This window comes from Pieris napi, chromosome 22 (genome assembly GCF_905475465.1).
Source record: "Pieris napi chromosome 22, ilPieNapi1.2, whole genome shotgun sequence".
Classification (NCBI taxonomy): domain Eukaryota; kingdom Metazoa; phylum Arthropoda; class Insecta; order Lepidoptera; family Pieridae; genus Pieris; species Pieris napi.
In genome coordinates this window covers 864,271-885,342 of record NC_062255.1, presented here as the reverse complement: position 1 = coordinate 885,342, position 21,072 = coordinate 864,271, and the positions used below count along the sequence as shown (strand labels likewise).

Sequence of the window (21,072 nt, the reverse complement as noted above, 5' to 3'; positions counted from 1 at the left end):
ATGAACGTCAAAAAGGGAATATACATTAAATGCTTCTAATTTTACATTTACTGCCAGTTCTCAAATCAAGGGCGTAGATAATTTTAATAAGCTAAAACATGTATTTAGTACTTTTTAGATAAATTTATTAAATACGGTTTATAACTAATTCTGATAAGTATTCCAGCACCTATTTCTTAACGAAATTATAAATTAAACAAGTATCTCAAAGTCCCAAGGGATATAAAGCCTAAATTGGTTAGATCCATATGAATCTGATTTACGAACACTCAAGCGCCTTTGACACTCTTCTAATTAGGATCGCAAATCACTGTCAACTGTCATCTTGCTTTACAAAATCTTACAAGCGGGAATACAGAATACATTTTGAGGTTAATTTGCTGCGCATAGAGATTTGCAATTAGTAATAAGTGTTGATCATTAGCGTTACATAAACGTATTAACGTATAACACGTGGCGGTTTCCATAACACAGCCACACCCATTTTTAATGTAACTGGGAATGAAATGAAATACAGTTAATAATTGGAGCCTGGGATAATCTTATATATTATATAATATATATTGTATAAAATTCCCGTGTCACAATGTTAGTTACCATACTCCTCAGAAACGGCTTGACCGATTTTTATCAAATTTTATATGCATATTCAGTTGGTTTAAGAATCGGCTACTATCTATCTTTCAATCCCCTAAGTGTAAAGGGGTGTCCACCCCAAAAAATTTTTTTTTTTATTCTTTAGTATTTTTTTTTGTTTTTATTTTTTTATGATACAGCATACAATAATATATATAACCCCTAATTTTCACCCCTCTACGATCAACACCTAATTTTCGTTATTGTAGATAGCTATTTTTATTGAACTAAAAAAATGTTTCCTAGAAATAATATACATGGCAAAACAAACGTTTGCTGGGTCAGCTAGTAGTTTATAAAACCATTTTTGTTTGCCGATAAAGTCTATTGTTATTATTTATTTATTACTTAATATACTTTTAATTGTGTGCCACTGATAACTTTGTGGTTGAGCATGCTTCTTGAGTTAGAGCCCGAGCTTTTTTTATGTGCCAAATTAGCTGTTACGGCAAAGTAACTGTCAAGAGAAAGCTGGCGAAGCTTGAAATCGACAGTCAGGCATCACTGATAACGTAATCTATAAAAAACAAAAAAATAGTCGCACATGGTCACACTTTCCATTGCGCGTTTAATCAATAAAATTATTTGTGTCGCATCTTTTAGCAATAATTGGCATGCAATAGATATATTTTTGACGTGACAACGTCTTATAAATCGATGGAGCCGGCTGCACGCACGAAAAAACATGACTCATGCGGCGTTACCTCGCTCTGAGGCGTTCCATTTAAGGCTTGAAGTGCAAGCGAGAGCGCGAAGCGACAGAGAGGCACAATCGGACTCCGCGCTCGACATCTGTCTCTCTCCTACTTGAGTGAGCGATTCGTGACGTTGTCACGTTCAACTATCGTCAGTAAACCGACTTTACAGACAACTGATTTTTTATTTTCTCAAATAACCCTTGTTTTCATTCGTTCATAGCAGTCTAATCCCAAAAGAGAGATTATCGCGATACAATATCTTTGATCATCTAGGTCGTTTACAGAATTATAGCCCCTATTACGTTTGACTAACATTGTTTATGGCGTGTGCAACAACATTTTGTAACTAAATTTTAAGTTTATGAATATAAATTGTTATTATAATGAGTGGGATTTGGCGTTAGTTTAAAACTGGCAATATGGCAGTATTTGAATAATACAAGCTTACATAGTTATTATTAGGTGACCCAGATCTGTACCTAAAGTAAATTATAAAACATACCATTGTAACTCAGGAGTCATTTTCAACAGGTTTTGTTATTAAATCAGGTTTGAAGATGTTTTTTCACATATTTATACATTGTATTGAGAAAGGAGGAAAATTAAACTAGGGTTTAAAGTTGCTGATTATTCACAACTTTTTTTAATTCAGTAGTATTTACACTAATTAAAAAAAACACTTGAAACTTAGCTTGCCGTTGGTCGTATGATAAAAGAAGACCTAAAAAACGGATGGAACTCTTTTTAATGGCTAGAGAAAGTTAAAAAACTGAATTTTCATAAGATCTTTTTGGTTGATATTTTTAATTTGTATATTACGTAAAAATAAACACTAAAATGCGAAAGTAGCTGGCCTAACGAAGACATTTTGTAGAAAAATTACGACAATTTGTTATTTTATTTAGACTTGATTAGTATAATTTGTCTTACCAGGACCTAAACTTCTAAAAAAGCTTTTTTGATATTAAATATGCTTAACCATTTCTCACTTTTCAAATATACTAAGTAGTCAAGTAAATACAGTAATCCCCGCTACAACGCTGTGCCACTATAACGCGCTTTCAAATAAGGCGGTATTTCCCCCTAAAACGCGGAGATTTCTCAAGTAATATTTCTGTTGTGTGAAATTTATAATAATTTGTCAAGTTCATAATTAATTTGCATGGCACCTGCTTTAACTGTGTTGTTATAAAATAAAACTAAATAACTTTAATAAATTCGTGTTCCTAGTTTTTGACATGTTAAAAAAGAGAATAATCCCTCAACGTGATTACCTATAACGCGGTCCGAGTATACCGCGTTATAGGTGGATAACTGTACGGTCTGGAATACACTATAACAGCTATTACTACCAAAATTGAACGACTTCTTATAAAGTACAGGATATTTTGTTTTTCAATTGCAAACATACAAAATTGATCCCTTAGGAGCATTTAAGGAGTTGTGTGACGTCACGTACACGTTGTATTGAGGTCAGATATGCACGTATCACTGGTTTTTCTATTAGATTATACCGAGCCAAAGGGATAAAGAGAAAATAGGACGCTACACGCACGTGAAGGCTCTTCTATAATTAACTGGTTAATGACTTTGAGATGAAGCAAATAAACAAAATCGAATCTTGTTATTCACTTCAATAAACATAGTCACACAGTTTACACAGATTATCTTATTGAATTTCGAATGACAACATTGTCAATTGGTTTTGCGTTAGATTTAGCATGTGTGAAATTTAATTGTGGGAGTCAACGTCAAAAGGCTTTAGAACAAAATTGATCAAAGGTTTTCTCAGACGTATTTAAAAAAAATGGCGTTTCAACCTTTTTAGGTCTGGGCCTCAGATTTTTGAATCTGTGTCATGATCGTTTGTCAATCAAATCAGCAAGTAGATGATCGTGTTTTTAAGTTTCCTCACGATGTTTTCTTCACCGTTTGAGCGAATGTTAAATGTGCACATAGAAAGTCCATAGGTGCACAGTCGGGAATCGAACCTACGTACTACTACTACTAATAAATTTGCACAATTAATGTTGATTTAAATACCTTTTTACATACTCTATGTACAATGAAATGAATATTTACTTTGTAAAGTATTATTTATACAATTTTTTATTATTGTGAATGTGAAGACTACGTGGATCATTGTTTTTTATTTATTGAATCCTTTTCTCGGTTTTAGTCATAGTCTGACAGTTTGAGTAATTTATGCGGCCTACCCAAATGTCTTGTCTTTGGACTTGACAGGTCCACTCAATCTGTGTGGTTCTTTCCTCAAAAGACCATTTCAGACTACAATCTACATGGTCTTCACATAATCTTGTTAGTTATGTCTGGACTTTAAAAGAGACTGTGACCTCTGAGTTTGTTTCGGCGTTTCTTCTCAGAGTAGTCAGATAGGAAACGTCGATCTCATCTAGATTTAAAAAAAAAACATGTTTGACGTGTAAAAGTGTTTGTAAAAACCTACTTACAGAAATAAATCATTATCATTTTACGACCTCAGGGATGAAAGTCGATTATTTACCTATGTATTTCATATAACCTAAATAATAACATAAGTAATAACCCCTAAATACTTTTCAGGACAACCCAGACAATCAGTTCAAATCGATCCCACTGGGACTCTGGTGGGCGATCGTTACCATGACAACAGTCGGCTACGGGGACATGGCCCCGAAGACCTATCTGGGGATGTTTGTTGGGGCCCTCTGTGCCCTGGCAGGGGTGCTCACTATAGCTCTACCAGTGCCGGTCATCGTGTCCAATTTCTCCATGTTTTATTCACATACACAGGTAAGTTACTACGGAGCATTTTATGCTAGAAGACTGAGCGCCCATAGGGGGCGTAACAATTATTTCTATTTCGAAGAACATTGGTTTTTAAGCAAGCATAGTATGAAAATAATATTGAGCACAACTGAACTTTTTTTGCCGCGAGCCACCACTATGTGCCCACCAATTATTGCGAACCAATTTGAATTAGAGTCCATCAAGTGTGTGTCCATGGCCATCAGTTGAGGTGAGCGTCCTACTATTTGGCGTTGCGTTTGTTATCATAAATTTAGAAACAATTTAATTAAAACCACCACATAAGGCATACTAGTATAATTAGTAAATATAAAATTAAATGATTAAATTAATTATTATTTAATATAACAGTCTTTCCTCCAACTTCGATTTTGTTTCTTTTGGAGTAGAGACTCTTGGGCCGTGGGGTTCAAGTGCACAGGCGCTTATTAAAGATTTAAGTTGGCGTCTGGTAGATAGTACCGGTGAACCGAGTACTATCGCTTTCCTGGCTCAACGAATAAGTATCGCAATACAGCGAGGAAATGCTGCCAGCGTTAAAGGTACACTGCCACGGGGACCAAACTTTTTAAATTTGTTTTGATTTTCATTTTATTTATTTTTAATTATTTTTATTATTATTTGGTAGGTGAAGAAAATTGTAAATTGAAAATTTTAAGGTCATTAATCATTCAATTATATTATTTATTAAAAAGGATATTTAACATAAGAAAACATCCAAACACTACTTAGTATCTATTAAAGGGGAGACACTTTGTTATTAGTGTCTTAATCGATATATATCTATATATATTGCACGAACGTTTTTACACCAGTAACTATTAATTACGTCTAACTACCAACGGTATCATAAATATATATGCACTCACATATAGGTCTGGTTCTAATCAAATGATTTTCAAAGGCTTATCTCATAAGATAAATTTTAATTTAATGAAGCGAGCGATCCAATGGACCGGTAACTAACGCGTACAAAACTTGCTTCATAACTTGCGAAAATCGTTCTTATTTACTGAGTATTAACGGGCATTATTCAATAAACATATAAGTCAAAGTAATGAGTGAAATATTGCTTGGTAAAATTTATTTTAATTAACCTTTTGAGAAATTAAAAGCTAACTTTTATTTGTTGTTAATAAATAGTTAATCGTAGTAACGAAACGAAACCGCTATTAATGTATTTATTTATTTAGTTATTAAGCTCTGGATAAGTATTATCCGGTTATATTCGCGAGTTCCAATAAGAGGTGCCTGAAATCCTAGGTTTTTTGCAGGCGGAATTTGGAAAATTCTTCTGATTTTGAACCTTAGGAATGAATAAGGCATGACAATGTTACTGTTCTCTATTTGACCATTTAACAATTTATATAAGAACGTAATACCGTAAATTGAAAAACAGATAGCGTGATGCAAGACTGAAAGAAACCGTAGGTTGGTTTTCAACCGATTCAGGTTGGTGAAACATACGTAATTTCATGTCGTATAAGGCAACGCGTGTTGGGCTGGACATATTGTTGATAATGAAACTTTGCGCTGACGTTTGTCTTTTGTTTTACATTCACAACCCTTTGGGTGCGTTGCCCACACCGGTAGTACGTAGACTCCTGGGTAACCTACCTCTTCTATGACTATACAATTGATCCCAAGTTTCTGAGTAGAGTGATTGGATGCTCCCCTAGCGTGGGAGGTAGGGATGGCAAGTAACGAAAATTTTTAATTCTTCTTTTGAACTTTGAAAACGCTTCTTCTGTTTCTGAGATATTTCTTACTCTTCGTTAGATATTTGTAGCATTAGCACCTAAGTAAGCAGATATATCATGAGCATACCCCACATACACACCTTCACGGTCCTTTGACACCATCACACGGTCAAATTAGGTACCACTTAGTTAAATGTATTGAATAATTTTATTGTTTGTAGTCCTTTTGTAAATTTTTCTTTCCATCCATCTCTGGCTATATTTTTAGTATAAGAAAATATAAATTACACTAGCCAAATTGGATTTCGACTCTACAGAGGCATTACTATATGTCTTGGTATCATAACAACTTTCAGTTACAATCTCAAATACATACACACCCATTCACACACTCACTCATTCTTAATTTGTAACACTAAATTTACTGTCATTATTTTTTTAACTGTTGTAAACATGTACCACGTAATAATTGTTTTCTAGTTACCCACAACACAGAAACTTTTTTAAAGTCATCAGCCCACCGCGCACATGGTCTTCCTCTCAAATAAAGAGATACAGAACAAAAATAACCAGCGCAGTGCAGTTGCATTATTTTCAATCAATAAGTGGCAGACAGAAATTAGGCTTCCAGCTGACCTGAATACTCTTATAGAAAGGTCAGATCTTTTATTCTTTGAATTCGTGTCAGTTGTTTGATTTGGGCCTTATTTGTTGCTGCGGTTTTTGTTTGCCAACAAAACTAAGTGCCTTAAACGGTGCATGTTTTTGTATTCAGAATTTTTGCACCGAATTTTTGTTCAAATAAGAATGGGATTCAAAACGTGTTTGACCTCGGTATAACTCAAATATTAGATAATAATTTAAACATTTTAATATTGTGTTGAGGAAAATATTGTTAGTATAAAATATTACTACTGCAGTGGAAAATAGGACTTTGAAAAGTTGTTACATGGTTAAACAGTTTTCGTATACTAACACCTTATTAACCTCTCAGTGAAACATGTTTTTGGTTTTTCATAAATGACAAGTTAATAACACAAGTAATAATACAAGTTAGTTCTCACTATAACAAACTACATACACACCCTCACGGGCATACTCTCACTTTCACACCATCACACAACACACCCTTATTAGGTTTTAGTCAGTTAAATATTTATTATTTAATGATCTTTTTAGATTTTTTAAGTGAAACTTCTTTAGGCGTATGAGGGTAAAATTTTTACGGGTGAAACGCTATAATCCCTAGTGGGAGTGCCATGCTGTTGCCTTCGGGCTTCAGCCAAATGGGCAGGCACGACCGGGGCAGTACCACTGTCTCTTAGAAAACCGGCGTGAAGTGATGCAATAGGTTCGCCCTATTGTACTCGCGTTTCGTGCGGTGAGAGAGACTCCCGGAGCCCATCCCCCCCCCCCCCCCCTATGAAATATGAAGGCGCAGAAAAAAGAGAATCTACCCCAGGGGGGTACCACACGCGCTCGCGGTGGAGAATCCCCCTCTGGGCGTCCAACACCGGGACACTCAGCACCCGGTGGTGGACGCACAGGCTGCCCTTCGTATTCTGGGGGGGGCAACTCTGCGCTCAAAAACAAAAACAGTTATCGTTCTCGGGGCAAACGGAGCAATTCAACAAAGGCACCCCCGTCCACGCTCGCCGTGGACTTCACAAATGTTAGGGGGCTCAATTCCAACATCAACGCAGTCCACTACCATTTAGAGACTACGAAGCCGGCCTTGCTCTTTCTTACCGAGACTCAGATATCCCCCCCGGCTGATACTTCCTACCTCTCCTACCCGGGGTACAAATTGGAACATTCATTTGTGCCGCGGGCGGGAGTTTGCGTGTACGTCAGAGAGGATATCTGTTCTCGTCGCCTCGGGACGCTTGAAGGAAGGGACCTATCTAACCTCTGGCTGCGCGTAGACTGCGATGACCATCCGCGATTCTACGCATGCCTGTATAGGTCCCATAGCGGAAATACCGAAACTGACCGACTCATTGAGCACATCCAAATGGCTACAGATTCCCTGCTCGAAAGGGTTCCTACCGCTGAAATCGTGATACTTGGCGATTTTAACGCCCACCATGCCGATTGGCTCGGCTCTGAAACCACCGATCACGCGGGAAGATCCTTTCACGACTTTGCTTTAGCCTACGACCTGACACAAATGGTCCCTGCGATTACGCGAATACCAGATGTGGATGGTCATAAACCCTCTTTGTTGGACCTTCTGCTGACTTCACATCCGGAGAACTATCAAGTCTCTGTTGACCCGCCATTGGGTTCATCAGATCATTGTGTGGTCCGGAGTACTGTGCCTTCTACGCGCCCTTCACGGCCCCGCTTTATGGGTTGTCGCCGTATTTGGCACTATAAGTCAGCAGATTGGGATGGGATGCGGTCTTTCTTTGCGTCCTTCCCTTGGTGGCCTATGTGCTTTTCGCCGGAAGCTCCAGATTCCGTCGCCACCTCTGTCGCCGAAGTGGTTCTGCAGGGCATGGAACTCTTTATTCCATTTTCTGCGGTGCCGATCGGTGGCAAGTCTCAGCCCTGGTTTAAACGTTCTTGCAAGGCGGCCTCGCGTCGAAAGCGAGAATGCTTTAAGGCATGGGCGGAAGCGGCGAAATCTCGTGATGCCAATACCAGCGAACTTAAAACAGCATATAACTCAGCCTCCAGGTCCTTCAAACGGGAAATCACTAAGGCAAAGTCAGAGCACATTGCCGGATTTGGCGAGAGATTGGCCCAACTCCCTTCAGGGACACGAGCCTTCTGGTCTCTCGCCAAAGCTGTCCAAGGGAATTTCTGTCAGCCCGCCATTCCGCCACTGCACAGGGAGGATGACTCTCTAGCCCATACTGCGAAGGAGAAGGCCGACCTTTTGGGCTGTCTCTTCGCGTCCAACTCGACTTTGGATGACCGAGGGAGATCACCACCGACCATTTCGCGGTGTGATTCTTCGATGCCGGAAATCACATTCCAGCAACGTGCTGTCCGCAAAGCACTTTCTTCCTTGGACATTCATAAGTCGAGCGGGCCGGATGGTATCCCCCCAATTGTGCTGCGTACTTGTGCTCCTGAGTTGGCTCCGGTCTTAACGCGCCTTTTCCGGTACCTGTACTCGCTCGGCACTGTCCCGAAGTGCTGGAAGACCGCTTCGATACATCCGATCCCAAAAAAAGGCGATCGCTCTGATCCGTCCAACTATCGCCCAATAGCTATAACCTCCTTGTTCTCCAAAATAATGGAAACCATTATTAATAGCCAGCTCTTGAGGTATCTAGAGGGCCACCAGTTGATTAGCGATTCTCAATACGGCTTTCGTCGTGGTCGCTCAGCTGGTGACCTCCTTGTATACCTTACCCATAGGTGGGCAGAGGCAATTGAGTCCAAGGGGGAGGCGCTGGCGGTAAGTTTGGACATAGCGAAAGCCTTCGATCGGGTGTGGCATAGAGCACTGCTCTCGAAGCTTCCAGCCTATGGGCTTCCCGAGAAATTATGCGATTGGATCTCCAGCTTTCTGGCCGATCGGAGCATCAAGGTCGTCATCGACGGAGCATGTTCCGACCTTAAACCCGTAAACGCTGGGGTCCCACAAGGCTGTGTTCTATCCCCGACCCTATTTCTTCTGCATATCAATGATATGTTGCAACTTAGCAACATTCATTGCTATGCGGATGACAGCACTGGGGATACTCTTTACACTGGCCGGGCAGGTATTTCTCGGGCAGTTGTTGATGAGTTCCGGAACAAACTTGTGTCTGAAGTCGAAACTCTACTACGTGGAGTCTCAGACTGGGGCAGACAAAACCTAGTCCAATTTAACCCCAAGAAGACACAAGTTTGCGCGTTTTCCGCTAAAAAAATACCCTTTGTCGCTACTCCTCTTTTCGAAAACACTCTTCTTAAAGCCACAGCCAGCATTGGAATACTTGGCGTTGACATATCGAAAGACGTTCAGTTTCGCGGTCACTTGGAGGGAAAGGCTAAATTAGCCTCCAAAAAGCTTGGTGTGCTCAGCAAGGCGAGGCAGTACTTCACTCCGGGCCACCGCATGCAACTATATAAAGCGCAAATTCGGCCCCACATGGAGTACTGCTCTCACCTCTGGGCGGGGGCTCCCCAGTACCAGCTCCTTCCACTTGACCGTATACAACGCAGAGCGGTTCGAATCGTCGACGACCAATCCCTCTCCGATCGGCTTGATCCTTTGGCGTTGCGTAGAGATGTGGGGTCACTCTGTATCTTCTACCGCATTTACCATGGAGAGTGTTCAGAGGAGTTGTTCGGATTAATACCTGCAGCTGAGTTTCATCATCGGACGTCGAGGCAGAATACGAAATTCCACCCGTATCACCTCGACGTCCGCCGTTCCACAACTGAGCGTTTTTCAAGGCAGTTTTTGCCGCGCACCACCACTATGTGGAACCAGCTGCCCACTGAAGTATTTCCGAACCAATTCGACTTAGGGTCCTTCAAGAAAAGAGCGTACCAATTCTTAAAAGGCCGGCAACGCACTCGCGAGCCCTCTGGCATTGAGAGTGTCCATGGGCGGCGGTATCACTTTACATCAGGTGAGCCTCCTGCCCGTTTGCCCCCCGTTCTATAAAAAAAAAAAAAAAAAAAATAATAATAATAATATTAGCGTCACGAAGATGTGCAGCGTTTTTGTCGAGTGATTTCTTTTTTAATTTTATTTTTTTGATTTTGTAATGTTAGGTGTCATATAGTTATAATATATTAAAAATCACTTCAAATTTACAATCAAGTTATTTACAATTTTCTTAACCTACAAAGTAATAATAACAATTATTTAAAAAAAAATTACAACAAATTGGATTTATCGTATTTGGCCGGGGTGATAACATAACTAAACGAATTATCGCCTATTAAACCGCTGGGCATAAAAAAAATTTCATATATTTAATAGAATTTCTTAAGAGGTTCTGAAGAGTAGTTTGGGTTGATCCCTCCTGCCTCGTTTCAACACCGTACGAGCGGTATTAATTCAAAATTTCAACCGCATCACCTTGATGTCTGGAAGTCTTCCACGATCCGCTTCACAAGACGTTTATCTTTTGTTAACTAGCGAACTGTGGAATCGGCTCCCGTTGGGAGCCTTCCCTGGTAGATACGATCTCAATTGTTTAAAAAAAAGAGTACACTCCTCCCATAAAGGCCGGCGGCGCACCAACTTCTTTGTTTTTGATTTATTTTATTATTATTTATTACTTAAGATGTCATGTGGGACAAGGTGTAATGATTGCAGCTCCTTACAAACGTTGTGTAAAATAAAATCTTGGCGTGTAAAAAGAGTGCGGAGAGTTTTTTGCCAGTTCTTCTCTGCCATTCTACGCCCTTGATTTGAGAACTTTTTTGACGGTCATAAGTGTACCTATATGAATAAATGATTTTTGACTTTTGACCACTTAAATGGGTGGCCGTGGCTGAGATTACAGCCCTTTTTGGTTTGGGCGTCCCATTCGCTCGTTTGCCCTCTATCCTATAAAAAAAATGTGCGTGTACTAGTGTACACACGTTAGAAGTGAAACTTCTTTATGACCTTATTTTTCGAAATTTATCTATATGCAACTTTACAGAAATTGGGTAAATAAAGTTAAATTAGATAAAGTTTAACAAAAGGCTTTTAATATCACAGACTCGAATACAAATAATACAATTATTTCATTTTACCTTATTACCACTAAGATTATTACAGAATTTCATAAATTGTAATAGAATTTTTAGTATCATTGTTATCGTTATTATACATTTTTGTTATTAATGGTTTAGAATCTCTTTGAATCAACCCTGGTAGGGACAAGAAAAAGACGCGCGTAACGGTCAAATGTGACGCGTAACCGAAAAATGTGACGCGTAACGAAAAAATGTTACACAATTTTTTTTTTCCAACCCCGATAAAGAAGTTTCACTTCAAAAAGGGTGTAATGGAAGACCACAGACTCGATGGGAAAACAAAAATCAAAGAAAAGCTGAACAAAATTGGAGCCAAATAGCACAGGACCCATACAGATAGACAGCTTTGGAGGAGACTTTTACCCAATATAAAGATTAATTATAATTTCATTAATTAATTACGAAAAATTTGTTAATAAGGTAAAGCAATTAAACGCTTTTTACTTTTATTTTATAATTAAATTTACGCTCGTTATGATCCTTATTTTTAATAAGGTTTTTAAAATATTATAATAAATGATGGTTCAATGTTAAAGTGTGGATGAAACCAAGATTGTAGGTTCGTATAAATTATGTAGTGTTAAGTACTAAAAGTGTTATCACAAAACTTTGCGAAGTTTGCCAGCGTTCATGTGATGAAGGGTAATTGAAACGCGTGCCTAAGGGCTTTTAAGCGGCACAGACTTATTTAAACAGTTGGCTGTAACAAAAAAATTTTTTTAACCAATATTAAACAATAAATTAAAATACAATTTTAGGTGTGTGTATGAATGTTTGCAAGGAGTAAATTAGGCTTGATTATTATTATATAATTACTGTAACTTCTATATATATTCTATGAAATGTCTATAAATATAAAGGACAAAGATTTGTATTTTTCTAACGAGTTAACTTAAAAACTGATCAGATTTAAAAAATTATTGCACCTACCTTATCCACGAGTAGGCTATAACTATTTTAAAAATATTTCAACAATAATACTAAAACAGCAGCCTTGCGAAGCCAGGACCGGCTAGTAATAACGCTGATCCATGCGACTTCTTCGATACAAAGAGTCCCATGGGGAGTTGTGTGCTGTGGTTAGTGCTGCGCCTTCTTAAGTTCTCATGTCATTTTCACACGTGTATATCCTTTCTATAACATATTTGCATTTGTATCTGATTGTCCTCATTATTACGTGTGATGTTTGAGAGCAAAAATGAACACATTCTAAGAAAATGAATGCATGAATAATCAAGGAAAATATCTGAGAATATATTATATGTGCCTTGGCCAATGAGTAGAAAATCGAATACACAAAATTAAAAATATGATATGAATTTAATTCTAAAACTTACTTCGCTGGCACAAACTCAAACTGAACCTAAAATACTAAAATAGACAGGTATTTAAATGTCTAACTGTTTGTAATTAACTGTGCTTGCGTTGAAAGCGGAATGTTCATTAAAGTAAAGTCATCATTTATTAACTCATATTATTCTGATATAGCAAAAATAATTTATTTAAAAAGTTTAACTGTATTTTAACTAACATCGATACTCATTTTAGTGTCACATGGCTATCTACCAATTTTTTTTAATATAACAGACATTGCCAGCCACGAAAGTGCGTCGCCGGCTTCTTCTTGAAGGGCTCTAAGTCGAATTAGGTTTGATTCCCGGCGAAACAATGACCCTACTTGTGACGCTTGGATTACCTTTTCAAATTTCTAGATAACATAAAATATGGTTTAATTTAAACGTTTTATTATTAAACTTGTATATCAACACGTAATGGGGCGTGGGCCAGACACATTTCTGCGTACATTTCATTTATAACAGAATAATCTGTTATTTCTGTTTATCACACACTTTAAAGCTTCAAAAATAGTTTATTCAATTCAATTTAATTACATTTATCTTTCTTAACTTCTAATACACATCAACGTTGAGTTATCCCTAAAGACTTCCACAATTTACTAGTGAATGTCCCTTTGATGTAGATAAAGTAATTAATCCGAAAACCGAATCCCATTTAAACCCATCTTGTTAACTTCCCTTTTATGTTAAAGATTTGCTCAAATTATCTTATCTATATAGTATAAAAGCTATCCCACCAAACGTTGATTTGCCAAATAAATATTATTACAGTATTTCGCTATTAAAAAATGTGGATTGGTAGAAGGGTGAGAATAGATTATCCGGCTCGAAGGACCAAAACGGTTCAAACTCAAACTCAATATAACTTTATCCATGAAGGTAAACAAGTATATTATGAAAGTAAACAGAAAATATATTAAATTGATTCTAAATAACAATTTACTACCAGTTCGCAAGTGAAGAGCGGGCAAGAAAAACTGGTAAAGAAACTCGATGCCACTCATTTTAATCGCCAAGTTTTGAGTTATACAAAATATTTGAACTGGAGTAAATAAATCCCAAGGATTAGGATCATTTAAATAATCTTCAAATTTATTAAAAGCTTTATTGATTAATTTACGGTTAACCTGTTCCTGGATCCTGGATTCGATTCGAAGGGGTGCTTGAAATACTAGAGCATATTGTTTTCACTCTTTATTTTCCACTCACATCCAATAAATGCTAGTTATTTAAATGCTATTAACGCTAAATGAAATGCTACGCTTGTTATGCTGTAGAATGCCTACGTCTGGCTATACACGAGGCGTAACTCCGACGATTTAGGAAATCGCCACGCTTATAAAATTAAGAAAACCTGAGTGAGCAAAATATACAGCCTTGGCTTCATACAATTTCAATTCAAATAATTGGTTATAAATTAAAAAAATTGGGCGGGCAACCCATATATATATATAAATCGACAAATAACCGTATATGAATCAGACATTGGCTTCAGATAGCATCTTTGATCTTTTATTAGTAGCTGTACCGGAAACATTCCTTTTGGGACTTAATTAGCGCTTAATATCCAATAAGAGTCCTTCAATGTAGTACTTCTTCATCCGTTCTATTTGTAACAAGGGTTAAAAATAATTGAATATTTCGAATATAATTTGATATAAATCATCTGATGCAAACACAAGTGAAAATAATAAATTTAAATAGTAAGACTTAATAACACTGCATACAAAATAAACAATAATTGTTAAAAAAACAACAAAATTACAATATAAAGTATCAAGATTTGCAAAGCAAATTTTAATTAAATATACGAAATTCGCCTCATTACTTACTGACTAAGGGCAGCGAAATAACTTTCTAGAAATTATTCAAATTCTAAGGCTTAAATTATCGTTTACTCCGTTTGAACGCCAGATCGTGTGATCGTGAGTCGTTAGATATATTAAAAATGTTTTAAACCCATTTTTAAATAAACCCGAATTGCCAGTGATTTATTTACCGTGCACACAGTATGGTTAAACGGTTAACATTTAACTGGGTAATATTTGCTCTCAACTTTTATTTAAAATCGGATTCCCCGAGAGGTTATAGTCCGAGTATTGTCGCTTTATATTTGACAGTATTAAATAGCAATTTATTACTTTACCGGGTCAGCTTACGATAAACTTTGACCACGATTTATTTACATATAATAAACTGTAAAACAAAACATATTTGTGATAAAATTATTCTGCTAGTTCACAAACTTGGGAGCCCCTGTGTGACTAGGTTACAGCTCTCCCGTTGTACATGTTTAAAACAAAAGAAATATATTGGAATTATTTTTCTAAATCTTTTGAAAAATCGAGTCAGGCCTTAAATATTGTATGTGAATACGTGTGTGCGTGAGAGTGTATTATGTTACTGGTTAACTTAATTCTCACGTACAGTAACATCGGGAAAGCTAAAAATACTTCAATAACATGCAAATAGCATTTTTTCTAACTTTTCTGAGATCAGTTAGAAATGGTAATTGTAACGCACGTGGTGATATTCTCCTTCATATATCTGTTTTTCAGCACTTTTCTTAAGTGTTTTTTTTAAATCAACTAAAGTTACTGAAAACGATAAATTAACAAGTAGAATCATTTGAATTATCTGTAGATGAAGATATAAAGTAACTTGTCAAATTGACTAATGCGTGCTGTTTTTAAAATTTCTTTAAAAATAAGAAACAATTTATATACTATACAGTTAAGTAAAGGCCATAACCGAAATTCACAGCTCGGGGCAGACCAATTTGAGCAGTCAAAGGGAGGTCTGATTACTATTGAATTATTTAATAGTGGAACAATCAGGGTGATTGTGTTGCAATAAATCCTATTGCACGAAATGTTTTCTATTGTTTCGTTTAAATTTCTATGGACTATGTTATATACAATATATATACGTATACTGTCTACAGTATATATATGTACTGTAGACCATATATATATATGTCTACAGTACATATATGATACAGTATATATATTATATAAATTGATAGTTTAACTTATGAAAAAATACTCTTTAATAATTATTATATTTCTATCATCACTTGTTAGTATTATACCATTTATAATCATTATTTAAGAGTTCGTAACTCAGATTCGTGAATGAAAAACAACTGAACTCCGCGCTCCCTATATAATTTATGGGCCAAAACTTATAGAGAACAGTCAGGAAGTTAACCAAAATGTAATCTATCATTCGGGTCTGTGGCTCACGAAGTTTTTATATAGGTTAATAAACTTTACTATTGCTCTCTTACAGAATTAGTGTTTAATATTTTGATTTTTCTAGTAGGCTTTTAGTTTATGACTGATTATTTTAAAAAACAGCCTTTATTCGAGTACTACATAATTAGGATTACATAAAGTTCTTGTCATCAAGTCCATACATTAGTACACGACCTCCTACGTACTGAAGACCTCTTCCAAATTCATCCACTCTCTCATCTCATCTCGTCTCTCATCCTCGCCACAATTTTCCAATTCCTTTTATCCCATGTTCCTAGGTTTCAGCTGCGCGTTCTCTCTTTTTTCTTCTCAATGAGCCATTCTAAGTAAGGATATTTTTGGACCATCTGTCATAACAAATACATGAAAGTAACTACAGGGTATTAATTAATTTTTGACTAGTAATATTAAACTTGCTATTGTTCTCTAAGGTAGCGAACCATGAACTCATACTAAAAAAGAAAAACAAAAACTTAAAGCATTTGTGAAGCATTTTGGTGCTGGAAGAGAATGATGATTAAAGCTGGACCGAAAAGAAGACCAATGAAGAGGTGCTGGGTATCGTCAGAGCAAAACGAAATCTGCTGAGTACCATAGAAAACCGGAGAGGAAAGATAATTGGACACCTGGTGCGACACGACAACTTCTTTAAGACCACCTTGGAGGGGAAGATAGAAGGCAGGAGATGACGAGGAAGTCCGAGAATAGCTTAAATAGACCAGATCAAGGAAAAATCTGAGGTCGTGACATACCAGGAGTTCAAGACACTGACGCAGAACCGAGTGGCGATTAATCCACAGACAAGATTAAATTTGAAGATTTTTTCTTTTTTCGTGACCACGCACACTGTAAAGCACGCGAAACGTCGGATAAATTTAAAATATAATTGTACATATATAATAATACATAACTTTAATCCGGTTAAAAAGTTTTTTCTTTAAAGATTTTTCTGTTGACATTCGGTTCAAAGATACTTTATTTCTCAAAGAATTACATTCACTTAGCGAGAAACTTTAGAGTAAGTTAGCTATGTACATCGTGTTATGAAATTATTTGAAAATACACTATATAAAATAAAAATATTAGTTTCTAACAATATGTACCATATTTGTTACAAAACATTACACAACATAAGTGTTTTTGGTTACCTATATGAATAATGTAATTCCTAGTTTGAGTACATTTTTGTATGCATAGATAGAAACACACAAAGCGAACTCTAGTACAAAACATTTTCTTTACAAAATTGATGATACGATAAGTATAAAGTCGGACGATTTAATATTTTCTTATTACGACAAAAGATATTCAGATTTTATAAAGCCCACAGTAATTGAAATAAAAATTGAGTTCTCTTTGAACGCTTTACAGTTAAATTCAGATTCAAAAGGCAACTTAATAGGATATGAAGGCGTTTCAGCAAAATGCCTGAGCTTTCTATATTTAAAGCTTTATTTAAAGCTAGTTATCAGATATAGTTTAACGATTAGGCAGCGTACGCAGTTGTAGCTGTATATTAGCTGTTTGCTGTTTATATTTGTTTTAGAAAACAAATAGGTATTTTAAAAGAATTCTAGTTTCCATTATTGTACAAAGGTTTACAAACCTGAACGATTTCATTTAAAGGAAATTGTCTACGATTCCTAACTTGTAAAATTTTCAACGATTGTATGTAAGACTTATAATATATGAAACTTATTTCGTTGTTTAGATTAACGACAGTTTTATAGGAGTAATTAGTTTGAATATATTAATTTAAACAAAGTTTCTTGGTGGTAATGAAAAATAATAAAAAACGTGTGGCACTCGGGGACAGCCACGGTATTTCATAGCATGTTTTATGAACTTATGTTTATAAGTATTTGTTTTATTTTTTATTTATGCAGTATTTTTTTTCTTTGATATTAATTATATCTACCACTGCTGCATCGGCCGCGCTTACGCCACGTCATCGATCTCGTCCGAGAGATGTGAGAGAATACGCAGTATGCATTCTGTCCCACCCTAGCGCGAATTGGCGGCTTCTATATTACGTCATCGTGTGTTATGTTTTTTCGTTACGGAATTTCTTGATTCGGTCGCCCGCGATAAAAGCTATGCAATAGCTTAAAAACTAAGTTGAGTTGCTATACCAACACATGAATATACAGTATTTACAATATTCTTAATCTACATACTACATTGTAATAATAATAATAATTAAAAATTGATATATAGAAAAATTCCAGAGAGAGGAAAGCACCAGCTCTGGGGTTTATGGTACCAGGCGCGAACTTAAATCTTAAATTAGTGTCTGTGTACTTGAACCCCACGGCCCAAGAGTCTACTCCAAAGGGACCAAAAACAAAGTTGGAGGAAGGACTTACATTTGAGCCGTTAATAATATTTTAAAATAATGTACAATAACCAAAATAACTTTTCATCTGTACAACAGCTGACATGACTTTTCTCCAATTAACTCAGTTCTGTTACAAAACGACCGCTGTCCGGTGCCAGCATATTGTTTGAACTCGTAAAAGTTAAATTGTGTTAATAAAATGTTGCCTGGTTAAAAATAAACCGATACTTGTTTTTGTAATTTTTTTATTGCTCTTGGCATCAATTATTGCAACGTCTTTTCTATCATTAACACTAATTTGATAAAAATATTATAAAAAATAATTTAAGCACAACCTTACATGGGATTTTAATGAAATATAACTTTGGTAGATATATGTACTAGCACGTATGCTAGCATGACTAGCTTCTAGTCTACATACTAGTTCTAGGATTTTATTCGCGGCTATTGATTGGATTGCAGTGTTGGCGTAGTGGCTTCGTCGACTCTCATCCCTGAATTTGTAGGTTAGATACCCGGCTGTGAACCAATGGACTTTCTGTATTTGCGCATTTAACATTTGAGAAGGAAAACATCGCGAGGAAACTTGGCTTGCCAATGATCCAAAAGCTGACGGCGTGTGTCAGGCACAGATTGACAAATGATTATGAGGCCTGAGGCCTAGAGCTAAAAAGGTTTTAGTGCCACTGTTTTTTATATTGATTGGATTGATTAGATCACCTATAACCAATAGATCTTTCCATCCTAACGTACATTGTAGAAGTATTTTATTTTGATAAACAATACTTTTAGCGATACATTAAGCAAAGAAGAGGTTTATTTTGATAACAATTTCTTAGAATTGAGATATTTGTTCTCAGTGTTCGTAAAATAAACAAACTGTATTGATGCGTGGGCTATCATATTTTTAATGGTTGTTGTATGGTGCAAGTTTCAAGTCGGTTTCTTTATATATTTGTACATTTGAAAAGAAAATTAAGGATGAAATGCGTCGCTTTAAAGTGGATTAATACGTTTCATCAAATTTAAATTTCATCATTATTTATCCAAACGCCATTTTACTTTACCGCCATCATGGACATTTATGGGTAATAGTGTATTTCTTTTAAGCACGGTACTAAACAGTAGTAAATTTGGAGAAATCTAATGAAACTAAACAAAGCAATTGAAACATATTATGTAAACAGTGATCAGGACAATATAAGAAAAAGTGTGTATGTTTTATGTTTAAATACAATACATTTTCCTTAGACCACCGTATATATTTACAGTTTGTAAAGTGGGATGCATCTCATAAAATTTCATAAGCTTTCAGGAAATGTAGTCAAGCTAAGTTATTGTCCATAAACAATGTTTTAAGGTACTTTATTTTCATGCTATTTCCAAATTGCGTTTGTGGTAAACAAAATGCACAAATATTTTACTGTTTATATTCCTTATATCATTTTATAGAATACTTTTAATCATTAGAATTTCGGTGTTACTTGTGGCAGCAACTACCTGCCTACTATTTTGTGAGTGTAATCAAATAAATAGTATTTAATTTCTTAATAAACCTCCGATAGAAAACTCCTACTTATTTATTTATAGATTCTATTATCAACAGCCAAAAAACACCCCAGCAGACATTTCAGCTCATAAATCTCTTAAAGAAAAATATCACATTTATTCGAGTTTTTTTTTTTAAAGACAATTCACACCACTTGACCTAGTCCCATGCTAAGCTGGTAAAGCTTGTGTTATGGGTACTAGGCAACGGATATACATACATATTATAGATAGATAGACATATAAATACATATTTAAACACCCAAGACCTAAGCACAACACCAAATGCTCATCACATCTATGTTCGTCTCTAGTGTTGCCCAAATGCAAGACCAAGACGAGACTTAGCCCAGTCTTGGTATTGTCTTGCGACAATACACCTGGTCTTGATCTTGGTCTTGGTATTGCGCTCTCAGTCTTGGTCTTGGTATTGGTCTTGCAGCAAGAGTCTTGCAAGTCTTGCGAGACTTACAAATACCTATTAGCCTATTGCTATTTATTGAACACGTTAGTTTAAATTAGTTTTATTTATTTAGTAAATTTATTTAATTATTTAGTAAAGACTATTGTCTTCAGCGATGATTTACTAACTAATAATAATTAATTTGTTTAATGGAATGGGATGGAAGAGTTGTAGAATAAAGACAATCTATGCAATTTAACATTTATTTAAATAAAAAAATTGCAGTACAGTACAGAATAGCATCGACATAATTAACTTCCAGTAGACTTGCAAACGTTATACAAAACGAGTTCAAAAAGTTATAAGTACAAGTCAAAGCGTTTCCTTACACAAAAATTCTCCTAATGTACCTATGTAAATACCTATGTATTATTGTATCTACCTATAAATTGGTAAAGAAATGATATGAACGGCTCGCCAACATGCAGATATAAACCCCGAGAGGTTTTTGTTGTGTGGCTAAAACTAAATATGAATATGGTTGTTTTCGAATTAAAAAAAATTGGTTACTTTATATTAATTCTTTTGACCAAGAATTAATACAAAGTAACCACCTCGCTGATTCA

The 21,072-nt window shown here is 35.9% G+C and overlaps 1 protein-coding gene across 1 annotated transcript in view; it reads left to right on the top strand.

Annotated features, from left to right (window-relative positions):
• The window catches only part of LOC125060714 (potassium voltage-gated channel protein Shaw-like), a 147,543-nt gene that overhangs the window by 107,959 nt on the left and 18,512 nt on the right, over positions 1–21,072 (top strand). The window contains exon 7 of the mRNA XM_047665736.1: positions 3,918–4,127. Coding sequence (XP_047521692.1) covers positions 3,918–4,127 — 210 coding nt within the window. The remainder of the gene's footprint in view (positions 1–3,917; positions 4,128–21,072) is intronic.